Genomic DNA, 18,669 nt, shown 5'->3' with positions numbered 1-18,669 from the left:
TTGACATATTTGCCTCATTGATTCACCCTTTTTTTGGTACCAGAAAATAAACAGAGTATATTCCTGGTTTACCTTTTGTGCCAGTACTACTCTTATGGCTCTTTTTCATAATAGTTCTTATATGTCCTCCAGCAGAACCTTTAGGTGTTCCAGGGGACACTTTGCCTTTTAGGTAGATGACTGTGTGTGTTTTGTAAAAGCTTGATGCTGTACCCTTCCCTTACTGTTCTTAAGACCCACTTGTCTGATGTTATCCCCTGCCATATCTGGGTGTATGCTGCTATGCAACCTCCTGCTGGGGTTGTATGGGAGGTGACTGCTTTTGGGAAGTCATTTATTGGCACGGGCTGTGCCTCTAGTGGCCTGCCCTCTGCCACGTGCTCTTCCAATATTTAGATGGTGCATAGGTGAATAACCACCTGTTCCCTCTGTGAAGCTGTCATTCAGGTATAGCAATTAATTTCAATTTGTATTGAATAACCATATACATACTTTTTTTAATTCACTATTAGCACCATTAAGGCACCACACACACACACACACACACACAACTTCTTTTGAAGCACAACTATTTGTATTATTTTGCTATGATGTACAGGATTCCATGTTCATTCGCCGACACTTGTTTTTTTCGAAATAATTTCCAATGCAAAAATTACTTTGAAAAAACGCATCAACATTTTTTGAGAAAATGTTGGTGGGGTCTCCCTCAAACCCCCTTCCTAATACTAATATCCCTGCGCCAACCCCATCCCCACCCCTTTTAACCACTTACCCCCTATACATTTCGATAAGTGTTTTCAAAGTAATTTTTTCATTGAAAATGACTTTTAAAAAACTGGTGTTGGCGAAATCACCCGATACCGACCTACAGGTGTCTCAGTGTAAATCTATTGGCTTTGTAATGTTATATGGGCAGTTTGTATGTCTTTACCTGTCTTTGTTTAAGAATGTCTCTGCTTTTAAGTGAATTCCATTCCACTATTAAAATATGCTTAATGATTTACAACAGATATAATTCTAAATCTCCCTGTCCTTTGACTAATTTGGAGACATATGAATACTTGCTCATCTATTGTCCTGTCACTAAATATGTGTTTTATAATCGATAGTCAACTTAGAGCGATTAGAATCACGCATTGGCAACAACCATTTGTTAATATTAGTCATAACTCACAGCAGGCGTCCAAGTCTCTCTCTGGGGTGCTGGCATCCCCCTTCTGGCTCCCTTTCTCTTTCTTCTGTCTCCTGGTTGGTGGCCTGCACTGTGTAACCCTCTGCAGTGTACAGGGTGCCTTTTCAGGACACCCGATTGCTTAATATCCTGCAATGCTCCGTATTGGTGCCATTCCTGTCTCTCTTTGCTCTCGTCCCGTCTCTGATCCCCCGGGGTTTTCTCAGGTGTTCTGCTTCTCCCTCTTAGAGTCACCAGCTGCTGTCAATGTCAATCTGAAGCCAGGAAGAAGTGCCCGACTGACCGTGCAGTTCAGCGGTGGAAGCTGGCGTCCAGTCTGCCTGCGCGGGCAGAACATTAGCTGTGGAGTGATACTGCTGCTAAGCCCTGTCTGGGCAGAGTGAGTCCTGTTAGTTTGAGTGGTTTGCTGGCTCGCATAGTTGGGTGGCGCATTCTCTAATCGTGTTGGCTGGACTCCCTTCGGCCTTTGGAACACTCGTTCACATTAATCCATGGGCTTGCAACTTCCCTAATGCTTATGCTGGCTGGATAGGTTAGGACGTTCTGCTGTGCTGGGGTATGGGTGTATGTGTGGATCCGACCCACTGCTCTCTTGCTCTATTTCATGGCTAAGAGTAAGGGATGGTGCAGTACGTACTCCTGATTTCATAAAACACAAAGAACGAGGACAAAAAGGAGCTCTTGGAAATCATCCCGTGGTATACTTGCAGTTAACAGTTTGATCCCCTGGCCGGCACCCTTGGTCCCCAGGACCTTCATGTTCAAGAGAATGGTTACACCAAATGACTTTGTCACAGTGAGCATGGGTGATGCTCACATCCTGGTTCCCTTTGTGATTACTGTACAAACCCTGTTCACGCGAGTGAAGGGGAAGCGATAGTAAATCCATTCACTTGCAGATTTTTTTTGGAGGATGCTGCCATATTGTTTGGGTCAAAAATTGAAATTCGCAGTAATTACAGGGGACTCTCACCCAGTATACCTACTTATAATCATGCATAGTATTTAACACATACAGTATTTCTAAATTGCACTGCATGCAGTAAATATTGCATCCGATACATACCCATAATCAGGGCAGATGCTAAAAACATATAATATTGAAAATACCACATGATCGTACCGCTACTGCCCATCTCATAATTAACCACACCATAGATTTTTTCACTGCTGCTAGGAAATGCTTTCCACTGATTCCTTCCTCTGTGGTATGTGTGATGGTAAGTGTTCTGCTCATTTCCTGTGGCGATGCCTCCCTGTATTTGCTGCTCACCTTTACTCCCAGTCGAGGACTTCTTTCCTAAGTAGTCGCAGATCACGCCTGCATCCTCACTGTGTCGGCAGTTGTGCCTTCCAAAGTCCTGCTTGATGCAGTCTGCCAGTGATCTCTCGTTTCCCATGCACTTCACGTTATCCACATGAATGGGACCTTTGCCCTCCCCAAAGTAAGCCATTGTCCTGGCTTTGGCTGGACCTCTGGAAAAGAAGGAAGAGATGCTCAATCACAAATTTACCTCAAAACTCTGAACATCATTGTGATTCACTCTTTTGTATCTTGATGCACACAGATTCATTTAAAGGGTAAAAATACTTCCCAGTACTTCATGGAAAAGACAAATGAGGCCAAAAGGAGGGAATTCAGAGGAGAGAACAGCTCTTGATGAATAACAATGACTTGCGCTAGGAGACAAGGTTCCAACTGGAAATTATTGGGAATGGTCTTCAACTGCCAGGATTAAGTATAGCGGCATGGTCAACACTTTTGAAGAGTTTGATAGAATGATTCTTTAATTTTATTTTGTAAAAAAAACACTTGTCCGCCTAATACAGGCCTCTTGGTGCTGGGAGGGGGTAAAGAAAGGTGGAGTGGTTAAAAAGGAGGCATAACAAACCAACATAACCAGAAACCAATTGAAACCATGAAAATCATGGTAAACAGTTACTAAAGTCCACAGGACCAGAAAAACAGGGAGCGGCTCAGAAGAACAAGGCTCAGAAGGAGTGTTGTTATGTGATTCCCAGCAAACGTCAATGCCGCAGAGAGCACCAATCATTCAAGAGGTTATTGCTCAGTCCATCATGAGGTGGTATTTTTCACTTCTTAAATGTGAAGAAAAGACACTTAAAACTGTACCTTATCAAAGGAAAGGGGCCCGGAGGGAGAGCATGCAGACAACTGTCATGTGCACATATGGAGCTTAACAAGGGGACGGAAGAGCATTCATGGGTGTGGGGAGAAACAGAGGTAGATTAGCAAGTAGGCAGGGCAAAAAAAGCTAGGCAGCAGGTAATTCAGTAGCTGATTACTGGCAGCTGTTAACATAGAGGTCTCACTGTTAGCGAGGTGGATGACTAGGGCCAGGCAATCTCCAAAACACTTGGTTCATCTCCTGCTGCACAGCACTACCAACACATCTGCAAACGAGCACAGCGGGCAGACCCATCAATACATAACACCTCAGCACCACATGCCAGCTGACTCTAGTGGAACCGCTGGCCCACCACCATAAGTCCCTCATAAACCTCACTGCCCAAAGGATCCCTGAAACTCGGCACATCATTCTCGGTCAGCGAACCGGTAGTTTTGTGGCATTGTCAGGCTAGTTTGCATAGTAGCTGTGCTATTTATTGTATAACAAATTAAGGCCCTGCCTCAGGGCAAAACTAGATTTACTTTTCACTTCGTGGTTAAGTCCCTGGCCTTGCCCTTAGGAGTGGGTGGGGGTGAACCAGGGGGCTTGCCCCAATCACCTGCTATGTGAATTGGGCCCATTGGACGATATGGGGAGGAACCCCTGGTCTCTCTCCACTCATCATTGGGGGCTAGAGACAGCAAATCACAGTGCTAATAGTATAGATACTGGGTCTTTAAAATTCGCCCCAAATATGTCCATCACAGAGTGAATTTGGGTTCAAGAACAGGTATCACCCGAGCGCTGGTTCATTGAAGTAATGACTCTGTGTATGATTGTACGCTTTATTTTTGTTGGTGATTTATTAATACACTCAGCCGTGTGTGGTGATCACAGATCATATGTTATGTTTGATGAGCCCTGTCAATAGGCTCTTGTTGTATAAACATGTGGCCACCGATTCAAGATGGCTCATCTTGATGCACCGTAACATTCACCAACATTCCTAACCTTCTCTAGGACCATAGTGCTCAGCCCTTCCCTATAACTGTTGGGTCACATCCACTGTCCGGAAGCTCCAAACGGTCATTTAAAGTCTTGGGGTAGTATAGCATCTCAAACACCTCTTTATTAGTTCTTTGTTATTTGGGAGTAGTGCTTGCCCAGCTCTCATAGTGCTGTTCCTGGGCTCGGCTAGTATGTGCCATTATCCAGCACCCATAAGATGGGGGTCAGGAGTCGGATCTGACCTCAATAGATAAATCCAATGGTACCCAGCCTTTCCCCTTCCATTTGGTTGATGTATTCCTTCTGTGATAAATCCAGGTAAATCGTCCTCTCCTTCAAGCCACCCTCTTTGGGACTAGAGAGGTGAGCCTGCTAATCATAACACCCCGTAGGGCACAGTGCAAGTGGGATCCCACTTTGGGTGACCCCTACTACTTTAGTGCAGGAGGTCCCTAAGAAGGGACAGCAGTTATCCTCCCTATCCCCAAGACACCAATACTACCTTTGTTGGCTATATGGGGGTTCAAATCAGTGTACTCTGAATGGACTGATGATGGAGAATGTTGATACTCAAGTACCTGAAATGGGACACGCATTGGAATGTGACCCAGGGTAAATGCAACCAAGCAGTTAATGTGATAAATCGTTTTGTAGGCAGACAGAGAGGTATGTCATTTGAGACAGTGCTGTTGCTTTATCATACGAAAGCCTGTTCAATCATATTTTATGGCATTGAAATATGGGGTGGAAATTATTCTTCTGTTTTGAGAAGATACGAAGCAACAGTACTTCGCAAGTTATTTGGGCTTCCACCGACTTAATCCATAGAACTATTGTACCTGGAGTTTGAAATTCCTGGAATAGAATACGATGCAATCAGGAAAACTATTCTATTTTGTAATAAACTGATACAATGAGAAACAGATACCATGATGGGTGCATTTGTGGATACCTTCTGTGCACTTGACACCTATTATGCACTGGGCACCCTGGGAAAGATGATTCACACCTACATGAATTGGCAAGCAGGATGCTGCACTGTGAGTCTGGATGGGGCAGTCTACATAAAAAAAAATAGCCTTAAACAAAAAATATTAGACTGCAGTAAGGAACAGTATCTAATCAATCTATTCTCAGGAAAAAAACACACCGGTTTTTGTGATTATATTAAAAGCAGAGACGCTATGCCCCGATATATAGTGGCATTTCCCAGTAGTGCAATAGCCAAACAATATTTAAGGCTCCAATTTTATGTAAGTATTGCTTTAATGAATCAGGGTGCCCGGTTGGGAATTCAGCGTAATAGGCGCTACTGTAGGCTATGCGGTGTTGATTGTATAGAGACATTGGAACACCTGTTACTTGAATGCGAAAGTCTAATGGGATTACTATGTAATCATCTGAAAGCGAATAAGAATACCATCAACATGGAAGACCTGTCTGCCACATGGTTGGAGTTTCTTAAAGGCTGCAATATCAATCTGATATTTTATCTTGTAGAATTTTACTGGAAATGTGATGAAATTATGAAGATATTGGATATTATGGCATGATTTTAACATTTTAGAAGTTGTTCTCTTGAGAAATAAGATCATTGTATAAGTGATAATCTTGTTTTATCAGTTATGTTTTAAACATGTATCATGGCAATGTAAATTGTTGTATTAATGATTGTACGTTTTTAAATGTTGTATATGCAAAGCTTTCAGCTATATGCGTATTAATAAATAGAAAAAAGATTTAACCCCCAATGAGTTGGTGATGCCACTTTTTGGACATTATGAAGCAATAATTTTGTATATTTTCTTTATATTTTTTGTCTTTTGAATTGCCGCTCGTGGTGCCATTGCTCGTGCTATTACCTTAGCTGGTATTGACTCCATACGGGCCTCTATCCAGTAACTTAATGTGCCCCATACGGCGAGATGGTGTCCGTCACGTCACGTCAGTGGCGTGATGGCGGTGACCTGCATTTTACCGCTATGTATGCAGCTAAGCAGCTGTTCTCACAGCATTTGGTCTCTGCCTCCTTAAAAGCAAGATGCAACCACTCTACTGAGCATTTTTCGACCGGGTGATTGGTTAGAGCATTCTGGCCTCTACTGTCAAGGTCCTTCTCACTAACTCTTTAAAATGAAGGTATAGTTGATTGATTCCTTTATGTACCTTACCTTGTTAGATTCTTCCTGAGGTTCTAAGAATAGGGATTTCCCCCCTTTCCATTATTGATTGACAGCACTGGTGCGCTTCAACTGTAACTTTTGGTCAACACTCCTCATGAAGAGATGTATGTGCTCTTATTTTATATTGGCTATTAGGTCGAAGAATGAGGATGCAGGGACTGATTTCCCATATATTTCTTATGTTTTTGTAATTGTATCTTTAGAAACTGATTCTTGAAGATAAGGAATGAAAATATTTTTGGGGCTATACATTCAATCAATACATTTGCTGAATATCGGGTGTTGTTGGATTTCAGCATAATTGGTGAGTTTCCGTAGTAGTTTCCGTAGAAGTTACCATTGTTTTGCATCTGTTCAAACTAGGTGGTAGTATAGTGGGTAATGATTATTTATTTATTTTATTCTACCAGGGTGTCCGGTTCTGAAGACGGTGGTACATCTTTTTCCAACCAAAATGCATTTCTTGTGCTTCGCCCCAGGACTATTTCATAATTATTTTGCGATTTGTATTGTACTTGGTTTACTAGTCTGTAAATTTGAGTGTAAGTATATTGGTATGTCACTTGAGTTTGTCTAAATAATACAATTGAGCAAGGTCAAAGGAACCCACAGAAACGGACAAACACTACCCTTAACGATCATTCAACAAACAAATGGTGGCAATGACTACTGCATGCAATTCAATTTTAATGCATCAGAGCATATTTCATATATACATAATGGAGGAACATAGGTCATTCAAAAAAATTCATACAACGTACATAATACAGTGTACAAATACATGTGCCAAAATGAATAAATTTGGGCAAATTTAACAACAATTGCGATCTCTATGGTCCCTTGTGGGGGATGGCATGAGGTCAGATAATGCAAGAGCAGAACATAAGATACAAGTCGAAAGATTGGACTGTTAGTGAGTAAAAATATAGTGACACAGACAAAAGGTCTACACAACTGTGATTCGGCCTCAGAGCTGTTCTTGTGTAGCTGTAATTTGATCGGCCTTCATCAGGACGGCAAACCCTTTCTTGTGCTTTGTTCATATATCCCCAATTCTTACCAATGTAGGGGACCTCCCTTCAGTAATTCCCTTCCTCATTCCTTAACATAATACATGCATTATTAGCTGTCCCTCCTATCTGTTTCAGATACTGCATCAATCCTTGCATCTCCTTCACCACTGAACATTTCACTTGAAGGGACCCTCACACCAGAGTTGATCCCTTCAGCCCCATTTTTCTCAATTCCAGTTCCAACTATGACACTAAACACTTCTTCCATATGCCTTCTTCTCTCAGAAACTTTCCATTCTGCCTCATGACACTTAGCCAGTTGCCTTTCACCCCCATTTTGTTCCATCATCCAATATCACCACAGTTCCAATCACTTCATTATCCTCTTAGGAGCTTATCACCCACTGGAAACTGTTCTACCTACACATGTTTCCTTTCCTCAAACCACTTCTTGTACCTCTCCTGGCACTTCTCTGCCCTTTTGATTAGCTGGTTCCATGTGATATTTTCGCCGCAAAAATATCACGATGCAAAAATATCACCATATTTTTGCGGTGAAAATAACACATGGACCCTGCGGGGGACACCCCCGCAATCCCGCATCATTTTTTTTTGTGCGGGGGACAGCCCCGCACCTAATATTTTCGCCACCAAAAATATCGCCTATGGCCGTTCCCGACGATCATATTTTCGGCGATATTTTTGCTGGCGAAAATATTACCTGATACCGATTAGCTCCTCTCTCTTCACTTTATCTGGCGCCGAGCTACCTAGCCATTTTGGTGCCAATTCCCTCAAAGACACAAATGGGGACCCTCCCGTGATGGAATGTGGTGTAGTCCTATATGCGCACACCATATCTCTCACCGTCATTACAACATGCAGTTTTGACATAAGAGCTAATTGAAGGGTTCCTTCAATGACCGATTAAATCTTTCCACCATTCCATTCTGCCCAGGGCAATACAGAACTGTTGTTCTGTGCTTGACTCCCGCACTCCCTGGATAGTCGGCAAACACCCTTGACTGACACTGAACACCATTGTCAGTCAACACCACCAATGGAAAAACCTCACTCCTGAACGCACCGTCTAAACATTCCAGAACTGACTTGCCAGATATGTCACCTGCCCATCCTACACACAGCCATTTGCTATGGTAATCCATCAGCACAAACATGAATCTTTTGCTTTCATAATACCCTGGTAGTGGACCAATAATATCCAGTGCTATCTTTTCTCATGGCTGTGCCAGTATTTTGACCGGACATAGAGCCGGTTCTACATTAACATGCAACTTGTCACTTGCTGAACATGGCAGACAATAAGCCACCATATGCTCCGCATCAACATCCTTATTAGGCCACCAATACGTCTTTCTAATCCTTATTTTGGATGTGCACCTTCCTAAATGACCCTTATGGGCTATTCCTAGAATGACAGACCTCATCCCCTTGAGCGGGACTATTTTTTCACATCTACACAGTGTATCACCTTCTACCCATAATTCATTTTGAACTTGTTCATACTGTGCACTCACTCCTGAGGAATGCTTAAGCCATCCTCTTTCGAGTAACAGACATATTATACACAACTCAGCATCAGCAGCACACTCTTAATGCCATTTTGTTAACTCCAAAACACCACCTTTGGTCACCTGTGCAACCATTGCTTCCTGCTCCTCTGGCAATATGGTCATACTCTCTATAGGAAGTCGTGATAAGCAGTCAGTGACTACATAACACAGACCTGGTGTATATGAAACTGGGACATTTTACTCTTGTAAAACCAGTGCCCAAAGGTTTATCCTGGGCGACACACACATGCTCTTACCTACCGGTGCCTGTACCAACGACGTGTGATCTGTCTTTATCCCAAATTGCACACCCCACAAGAAAAACGTAAAATGGCTTACTGCCCAATGACACGCCAATGCTTCCCGTTCAATAGTAGATTCTTCTCCGCTCCCTGCAAAGCTCTGGAGGCAAATTCAATCACAACTTCATGTCCCTCTCACTCCTGCGTGAGTACAAGTCCCTCAGCCCTCGCATCAGTTGTTAACACAGTTCCCTGCAGGGATCAAACATGCTCAAGGTTGGGGCGCCTGGTATTTACTCTTTTATCTTCTTAAACACATTCTCATAACTCTTCGTCCAATCAAAAGAAATAATCTTCATCACCAAATCTCTTGAAGGAGCACTCAAAGTAGCAAATCCGTCCACAAATGTGGAGCAATATTCAGCCAGTCCAGGAATTCCATGAGTCTATCTTTCTCATGAGGTGCTGGTGCTTCCAAAACAGCCTTGACAAATCTCGTTTTTGGCTTAATACCTGGGTCATTTATCACGTGCCCTTGACACTTCCGTGACCTTAAACTTACACTTCTCTTTTTTCACCATCAGCCCTGTTCGTTTGAGTATGCCTAGAACCTTCCCCAAACATACATCATATTGATGTGAATCTGAAGTGAAAATAAAAATATCATCCTGAAACACTTACGTTTTCCATTTCTCCTAACAAAAACTCCATCACCATCTGAAAAACAACTGCTGCCAACGCCAAACCAAAAGGCATCCTTTTAAACCTGTAAGCTCCAAAGGGTGTTACAAATGAGGAAAGTGCCCTTGAATCTGGGTGTAATTCAATCTGGTGATAAACACTCGACAAGTCTATAGTCAAAAAGTAATTTGCACATGTAAAAGAGATATGATTTCATGTACCTTTGGGAAGCGGGTGACGTTCTACCCATATATTATTATTCAGAGACCTCAGGTCCACACACACCTGAATTGTACCATCTGGCTGTTTAACAATTACAACTGGAGACACCCACTCTGCAGCTTCAATTGACTCTATTATCTCTCCTTTGCACAACTTATCTAGCTCTTCTTTAAGCTTGCCCCTCAGCATCAAAGCCACTGCTCGCACCTTATGAGTTACTGCTTTCGCTGCATTCGTCAGTTTAATCTTGTGGCAAAAAATGTTTAAACACCATATCATGCTGCTAATGACTTCCCTAAATTCATGATATTAAATTAAAAGACCTTTTTCTGAAGGTCTTTTGAAAAAAAGATGGATTTAGAAAGACTGCTCTGTGACCACGCAGAGCGGTCTTTCTAAATCAAACTGTCAGCCCCTGCAACGCACATGGGTGTGGGTAGGGGCTGACAGGCTTGGCAAGCCAGAGAGGATGAGCCGCAGGAGTGTCAGGTGAGTGTGTGTAGTGTGTGTAGTGTGTGTAGTGTGTGTAGTGTGTGTGGTGTGTGTGTGTGTGTGTGTGTGTGTGCATGTGCGCGTTTGTGTGTGTAAGAGAACAGGATATTAAAATGTAAGTGTGTTTGCATCTTTATGCAGTGGGGGGTGGGCAAGTGGGCGGTAAGGAGTGAAGTGGGGGTGGGGGGATGAAACCACACGAATTTAAGGGGAAAAAGCATCAGTCATGTCCTTCTTCTGCTTTCTGGGGGCCGCACAAAATCAACCAAAATAAATTGGTATTTTTTATCTATGACCTTCAGAAAGCCGAAAAATGCCATAGAACAAAATTCATCACATACATCATGTCCACAAGCATCACAGGCTCACTGGCATTTGAGTCCAATATTATCTCCAAATGTTTTTTTATGTTTCCAACTTAGCAATGATATGCCCTTTTGAGCAACATACAACATCCCCTGGTTGTTCCTGTCCCTAAATCCAATCTCTACCACTCTTGAGCCTAAAGTTTTAACTGCATTCCTCCATACTCTTTCGGGTTTATATCTGGTTCCATCAGATCCTACAACCTGTAACCCAGTCTACTGAATGTCTCAGCATTAATCGCTCTATATCTGGACCCTGAATTGGCCATAATTCTCAGTTCTTGTCCATCAAGTCTCACCCTGCACCAAGGAGCATCTATATCTTCTTCCTCTACCATCGCAATCAGTGGATTATCCATATCATCCTGGAGAAAATGTAATTCATCATCCACCCATCTCACTTCTCCACCTATCTTATTTCTAGATATGCTAGTCAGGTGACCACGTCTCTTGCACTTGCTACACATCACATTCCTCATAGCACAACAATCACTCAAAGAAATGTCATCACCACACACAAAGCAAACTATTTTGTTCCTTATCCATTGAGTCCTTTTAAATGTGTATTTAGCAAACTTCCATTGTGCTTTGGTCCCTTCCTGAGTACTCTCCATATCTCTGGGCGCTCTCACAGTTTTAGTGTCCACGCTGTTAACATCTCCTCTGGGTGCACTTGTCAGTTTCACTGAATAGGTAGCCGACTGCTCAGCTAACTTCACCATAGTTATAGTCTGTTCCAAAGTGAGCTCCTTTACCATTAATAACCTTTCCGGAAATCTTTTATCCATGGTGGACCTTACAATTTGATTTCATATAAGGCTGTCTGCCAAACTGCCAAATTCACAGTTCTCTGTTAAGCCATGCAAAGCTGCTACATAAGAGCTCACTTTCTCATTGTGTTCATGCAAGCGTGAAAAAAAAAGTGATACTCCATCACACATTTATTCAGAGACCAAATTGTTCTACAAATGTGCACTCTGTCGCCTGATAGATATCCTGTGCATCTCCTGCTCCCTCGCTTATCTGCACTGGGGCAGTGTCTCAGAAATCCTTCTTCCTTCCACTCCCTGGCCATTTAGTAGTATAACCTGCGCCCACTCTGCATCAAATGTCTTCCCCCCAAAAGTGATCATATAGATGACAAACATCTTTTTCCATTGCACCCACACAATCCCAGGTACAGCAGTGGTGGGCAGAAAGGGTGGTGGGGACTGAATAGTCGCCTGCATGTCTAAGTACAACACAACAAGCTAAAATACCAAGTTAAAATAATTACTCACAGCAGGACACTGGCCTTGTGCGGCACGGCTCCTTAACAAGGTCCACTTGCAACTCTTCAGTCTCACAGTCCACTAGCAGTCCCTGTGCCAACCCAGAAAGCTTGGAGAAGGTGGCCTTCCTTCTCACGCAACACAGCATTGAGCATAGGTTTCAGTCTGTATTATTCAGCATGTATCTGTGCAGTGACACTGTCTGCCACCAAAGGCCACTGCTCCTCCTGAATCTTCTTCATTGTGCCGTGCACGTCATACTTGGCAGGGTCCTCCCTGCTCGTTGCCAATTGTTGTGGGCGTTATGTGGAACTAGAAGAAGAGATGCAGCCAGACGTTTTTGGGGCGACACACCATTTATTGGTAAGTCAGCTACTCCATATGGAGCCGTATCCGACTGTCTTCAGCACATCTCCACCGGCTACTGCTATCCCACCCAGTGCAAGCCACGGCTGCGGTCCAGATCCCACACCACGGGCAACACAGCTTGGGGGACACAGCACCGCTGCGAGATAGGAAGCTCAGTACGAGCACAGCTCACTCCGCTACAGGCTCCTACAGTGATTGGGCAAGTCTACTATTGATACTTTATAACAGGAGCCATGGCACCATTCTGGGCAGTGGGAAAGATGGATGCCTTCAGGAACCATCTGCTCGTGGCTGTTAAACATATTTTCACAAGATGTTGGTGTTCTCGGAGGTGACACTGATAATTACTTCAGTGTTTTAAAATTAACATTTTTCATGACAGTGCCCCTTTTCGAACAAATCGTGGCCAGCCGCGTATACCTATATTGTTATCTGGTATAACTGCTACTACTAGGCACGTGCGTGCGTTCACCCTGGGAGATGATAGTGCAGCGTAGCAGTGCTACTGATTTGCCGTCTTGCGAGAGAGCTGATTTACCAGCTACTAATGGATGTGCCTAAACGGAAAAAAACGGAACTCATGATTTTCGGCTCATCCTCTGCTCATGCTAAGCTACCCTCATCCTACACATCCTTCCACATTAAAGATACCCCCATTCCGGTCCTAAGCAAGGTTAAAACCCTAGGTATGCTGCTAGAAGCATCGTTGGGTGCGGACGCCCAAGTACAGTTCATAAAAAAAAAACTGTGCTTACCACCTCCGCCTAATAAAAGCCATCAGACCATTCATATCTGAGGAAAATTGCGCAACCATAGCAAGAGCCACCATCTTGTCGCGCCTTGACTATGGCAACGCTTTAGTCCTGGGTGCCTCCAAGCAATGCCTACAAAGCTACCAAATTGTACAGAACAACGCGGTACGAATTGTCAAGCTCAAAACTAAAATAGAGCATATCAGCAACTCCAGAAGGGAGCTTCATTGGCTGAAAATCGAAGATAGGGTGCATTTCAAAAGCTTAACCATCATTCACAGATGCATCTACGGAAAGGCTCCAACCTACGTAAAAACTAGGATCAAACCATACGTTCCTAATAGAACACTGAGATCATCCCAACTTGGTAAAATTGCTACGGCACCACACAAACTCAAAAGTGGCTTAGGTAGAGCCTTTCCAACCCTTGCAGCCAACCTTTGGAAGAACCTACCAGACCACCTTAGACTGGAAAACAACTACTCGCGTTTTCGCAAACAGGTAAAAACCCACATCTTCAAATAAACGGCCATCACTGCCTATACCTCAGTTAGCTTAATTCTATGTGACTGTCCCGTCATCTCTGTCTAATCACTATCTGTCCGTCCGTTCTCGTGTCCTTGTTTCTGCGCCCCGAGGCTCGCGAGCTACCGGCGCAATATAAATATTAAAATAAAATAAATAAATAAATACTATTTTACCTCACGCACCTTCAACAAAGGTAAGGATTGATGCCAGGACATTCACGTTCTAGCCATCATTAATCCCACATATCTACTCTGTTCAGAGCATACACTGAGGTCTAGGCCATAATACAAAATGCCACTGTCCCAGGTTCGCTCCTTTCAATAACAGAAATGGAGCCATCCTCTACCATGCAGAGTAAAGCTCATTCCCTCCATCTTAAGTGCATTCCCCGCTCTGCCAGTAATAACACAGCAGTTATTTTTTCAGCCTGTGGACTCTCCATGTTCATAGCTGGGTCTTTATCCCTGTGCTGGGTAATGACAGCAGAACAGATGTTTCAAAATGAATAAAAAAACACCCACGTGAAAAAAGAAAACAATGTCGGACAGAGAATTCCCTCCTGAAAGACAAGACTGTATAAAGGCAGACATTAGACACACAAAAGCTCCCGTTTCCCACCTCGTAACCGTGCTTTGAGGGTGGTGTTAAACAATGCAAGGCCAAGAATGAACTACCCTCAGAAGCCGACTGAGGGCGCAAACCTATTTGCTAAATGAGCCCTGAGCCAAAGACCATAGAGAAGACAGACTAGCAGAGCGCCAGCTCTAAGCCTTCAACTGTTTTCACAGGCGCACTGTGGCCACTTGACAGGGAAATAGCAATAGCAACGTCCAGTGTGATGTTTAACGGTGAAACGTACCTTTCCCAGGAGGACAGCTGAGGAGACTTGTATAATACTTCTATCTATCTTGCGTTGACAGTTTTCCCTCTGTATGCCACTTAAAACATCATTATTACATTTTACTTGAGGCCCAGACCCTCTTTACTCTCAATATACCTTCCCGCCTCCCTGACATACAAACATATATAAAGGGATTCCTGTAGTGTTGAACTATTTGGGGAGCAATGGTGCGGTTTACAAGAAGGGGGACGATTTCCGAGTGCATTAGTGGGACATGGGGGTTGGACCGAGTGATGGTAGTTCAGTGGGGGATGGGAATTGCAGTGGATCGTAAGGGAAATTTGTTGTGGCATACAAAGAGCACACAAGTATATGGTGCCAGCAAATGGATATTTGGATGTACTAATCTGATAGGCTACTGGGAAGTTATTTTCAATTACCGATTTGGTCATTTCAAGTGCTCAAAATGTGGTGGTTCCGAATGTATGCGTTTCACTGTTTCCTATATCTGCGTCCGAGCTCCTTGAGGCACAGAAGTATGCTGCAACGCCCCTCCCCTCACAACCTAAAAATAGCCTGGTTCAGAAAGCTGCATCAGACAGAAGAAGCATCAGTGTAGCACAGAGACTGTGGTGGAAGCTCAGACCCTAGGACCTGTGGGAAGGCCCAGTTGCCCTGAGTGCTCTGCTCTGCCAGCATGGGACCCAGGTGGCCCTGAGGATTTACACAGTTGAGCTACCATTTCTTATTCCCAACTGAGGCCCTTGCTTTGGGCCCTGACTTGGACTCCTGAATTGGACTCTGGTTCTAGTGGCTTCCAGTAACTGTAATGTTACAGTGATTTCTATATCCTTTTGGACTTTCTCTTCTGGGAGCCCAATAAGACTTGAAGGTGGTTTCAAGGAACTATATTGGTACTAATGCAGTTCCTTCATAGATTAATTCTATGTGGCTGATCCTCGTCTCCTCCTCCTGACCAATTGAAACCGTGTGTCAACCTGGATACCCAAAAGAGCTCTATTCTTTATTGTGTCTTCCTGGTTGCTGTCAATAATGTGTGCCTGGCCCCTCTTTTTTACCCGTAAATTCTATGAATCAAAAGTGCCTGAGAAAAGGTTCCTGCTGGTCGCCTGCCTTCTTGCGAGCTGGCATGAGTCTTAACGTAAGTTTCAAAGCTCAAAAGCATCCAATCACTTCCATAACCCATGCCAGCACCCCAAAGATCCCAGCAGAGAGCATCCACAGAGCCGGTGTGAGCAGTAGGCTGAATGTACTGCCGCCTCAGCGAAGACCAGCAGCACTGGTGTTTCCAGCATTGGGATTTTAGAAGGTACTGTTGAGCCAATGCTTTTACTTCGTTTGAATTTCTACATTAAGCAAGTGCCATCTTTTCACTCACACTGAATGAGGATATTTGTTGCACCCCTTCAGTGTCCCTCGTTAGCCTTTTGTTCTTCTCTATTGCAATGTGTGTGTAGTTATATATACCCCGATGGTCTGTGTTGTGCAACCATAATGCTGAACTTATGTTCAGCTCTTGCACTATCTGACCTCATGTCATCCCCCACAAGGGACCATAGAGATCGCAATTGTTGTTAAATTTGCCCAAAAGAATTCATTTTGGCACATGTATTTGTACACTGTATCATGTACGTTGTATGTATTTTATTGAATGTCCTATGTTCCTCCATTATGTATGTATGACATATTCTCTGATGCATTAAAATTGAATTGCATGCAGTAGTCATTGCCACCATTTGTTTGTTGAATGATCGTCAGGGGTAGTGTTTGTCCCTTTCTGTGGATTCCTTTGACCTTACTCAATTGTATTATTTAAATGTTCACCCACCCGGGTAGAGCAGGGACGTAACCAGGCGCCCTTGCTTATAAAACTTGAGTTTGTCTGTCATTGTCTCACCTCTGTAGTTGGTTTTTACTTTATTATGAACTAATTCTTTGAGAAGTAATGTGACCTCGTTTAATAAGAAATGAAAGAATAATGTAAGAAATAATTATGTTTTTGTAGAAATTAAAAGCTCTTTGATTAATTCAAGACATCATCAGTGTAAATGAATAAATTATGCTTTACACCATCAGATCCTCCAGAAACATTAAAATAGACTTACCTAAAATAGTTTAATAGTAGAAAGTGAATGTATTGTTCTGGTAAGAACTCATTCTTGTGCTTTCTTCATATATCCCTAATTCTTACCAATGTAGGGGACCTCCCTTCAGTAATTCCCTTCCTCATTCCTTAACATAATACATGCATTATTAGCTGTCCCTCCTATCTGTTTCAGATACTGCATCAATCCTTGCATCTCCTTCACCACTGAACATTTCACTTGAAGGGACCCTCACACCAGAGTTGATCCCTTCAGCCCCATTTTTCTCAATTCCAGTTCCAACTATGACACTAAACACTTCTTCCATATGCCTTCTTCTCTCAGAAACTCTCCATTCTGCCTCATGACACTTAGCCAGTTGCCTTTCACCCCCATTTTGTTCCATCATCCAATATCACCACAGTTCCAATCACTTCATTATCCTCTTAGGAGCTGAAAAAAATATTGAACACTTTTCCCTCTTACTCTGGCGTACCTTATCACCCACTGGAAACTGTTCTACATACACATGTTTCCTTTTCTCAAACCTCTCCTGGCACTTCTCTGCCCTTTTGATTAGCTGGTTCCATGTGATATTTTCACCGCAAAAATATTGCGATGCAAAAATATCGCCATATTTTTGTGGTGAAAATAACACATGGACCATGCGGGGTACACCCCCGCATCATTATTTTATGTGCGGGCGACACCCCCGCGCCTAATATTTTCGCCACCAAAAATATCGCCTATGGCCGTTCCCTACGACCATATGTTCAGCGATATTTTTGCTGGCGAAAATATTACCTGATACCGATTAGCTCCTCTCTCTTCACTTTATCTGGAGCCGAGCTACCTAGCCATTTTGGTGCCAATTCCTTCAAAGACACAAATGGGGACATTCCCGTGATGGAATGTGGTGTAGTCCTATATGCGCACACCATATCTCTCACTATCATTACAACATGCAGTTTTGACATAAGAGCTAATTGAAGGGTTCCTTCAATGACCGATTAAATCTTTCCACCATTCCATTCTGCCCAGGGCAATACAGAGCTGTTGTTCGGTGCTTCACTCCCGCACTCCCTAGAGCGTCGGCAAACACCCTTGACTGACACTGAACACCATTGCCAGTCAACACCACCAATGGAAAAACCTCTCTCCTGAACGCACTGTATAAACATTCCAGAACTGACTTGCCAGATATGTCACCTGCCCATCCTACACACAGCCATTTGCCATGGTAATCCATCAGCACAAACATGAATCTTTTGCTTTCATAATACCCTGGTAGTGGACCAATAATATCGAGTGCTATCTTTTCTCATGGCTGTGTCAGTATTTTGACCAGACTTAGAGCCGGTTCTACATTAACATGCAACTTGTCACTTGCTGAACATGGCAGACAATAAGCCACCATATGCTCCGCATCAACATCCTTATTAGGCCACCAATACGCCTTTCTAATCCTTATTTTGGATGTGCACCTTCCTAAATGACCCTTATGGGCTACTCCTAGAATGACAGACCTCATCCCCTTGGGCGGGACTATTTTTTCACATCTACACAGTGTATCACCTTCTACCCATAATTCATTTTGAACTTGTTCATACTGTGCACTCACTCCTGAGGAATGCTTAAGCCATCCTCTTTCGAGTAACAGACATATTTTGCACAACTCAGCATCAGCAGCACACTC

The 18,669-nt window shown here is 43.3% G+C and overlaps 1 protein-coding gene across 1 annotated transcript in view; it reads right to left on the bottom strand.

Moving 5' to 3' along the window:
* The window catches only part of PRSS12 (serine protease 12), a 742,297-nt gene that overhangs the window by 240,071 nt on the left and 483,557 nt on the right, over positions 1-18,669 (bottom strand). Inside the window, exon 9 of the mRNA XM_069630755.1 lies at positions 2,469-2,671. Coding sequence (XP_069486856.1) covers positions 2,469-2,671 — 203 coding nt within the window. The remainder of the gene's footprint in view (positions 1-2,468; positions 2,672-18,669) is intronic.

This window comes from Ambystoma mexicanum, chromosome 6q (genome assembly GCF_040938575.1).
Source record: "Ambystoma mexicanum isolate Mex_15411 chromosome 6q, UKY_AmexF1_1, whole genome shotgun sequence".
Taxonomy (NCBI): Eukaryota; Metazoa; Chordata; class Amphibia; order Caudata; family Ambystomatidae; genus Ambystoma; species Ambystoma mexicanum.
Note: the sequence above shows the minus strand (reverse complement) of the source record. Positions and strands in the feature narration are given on the sequence as shown.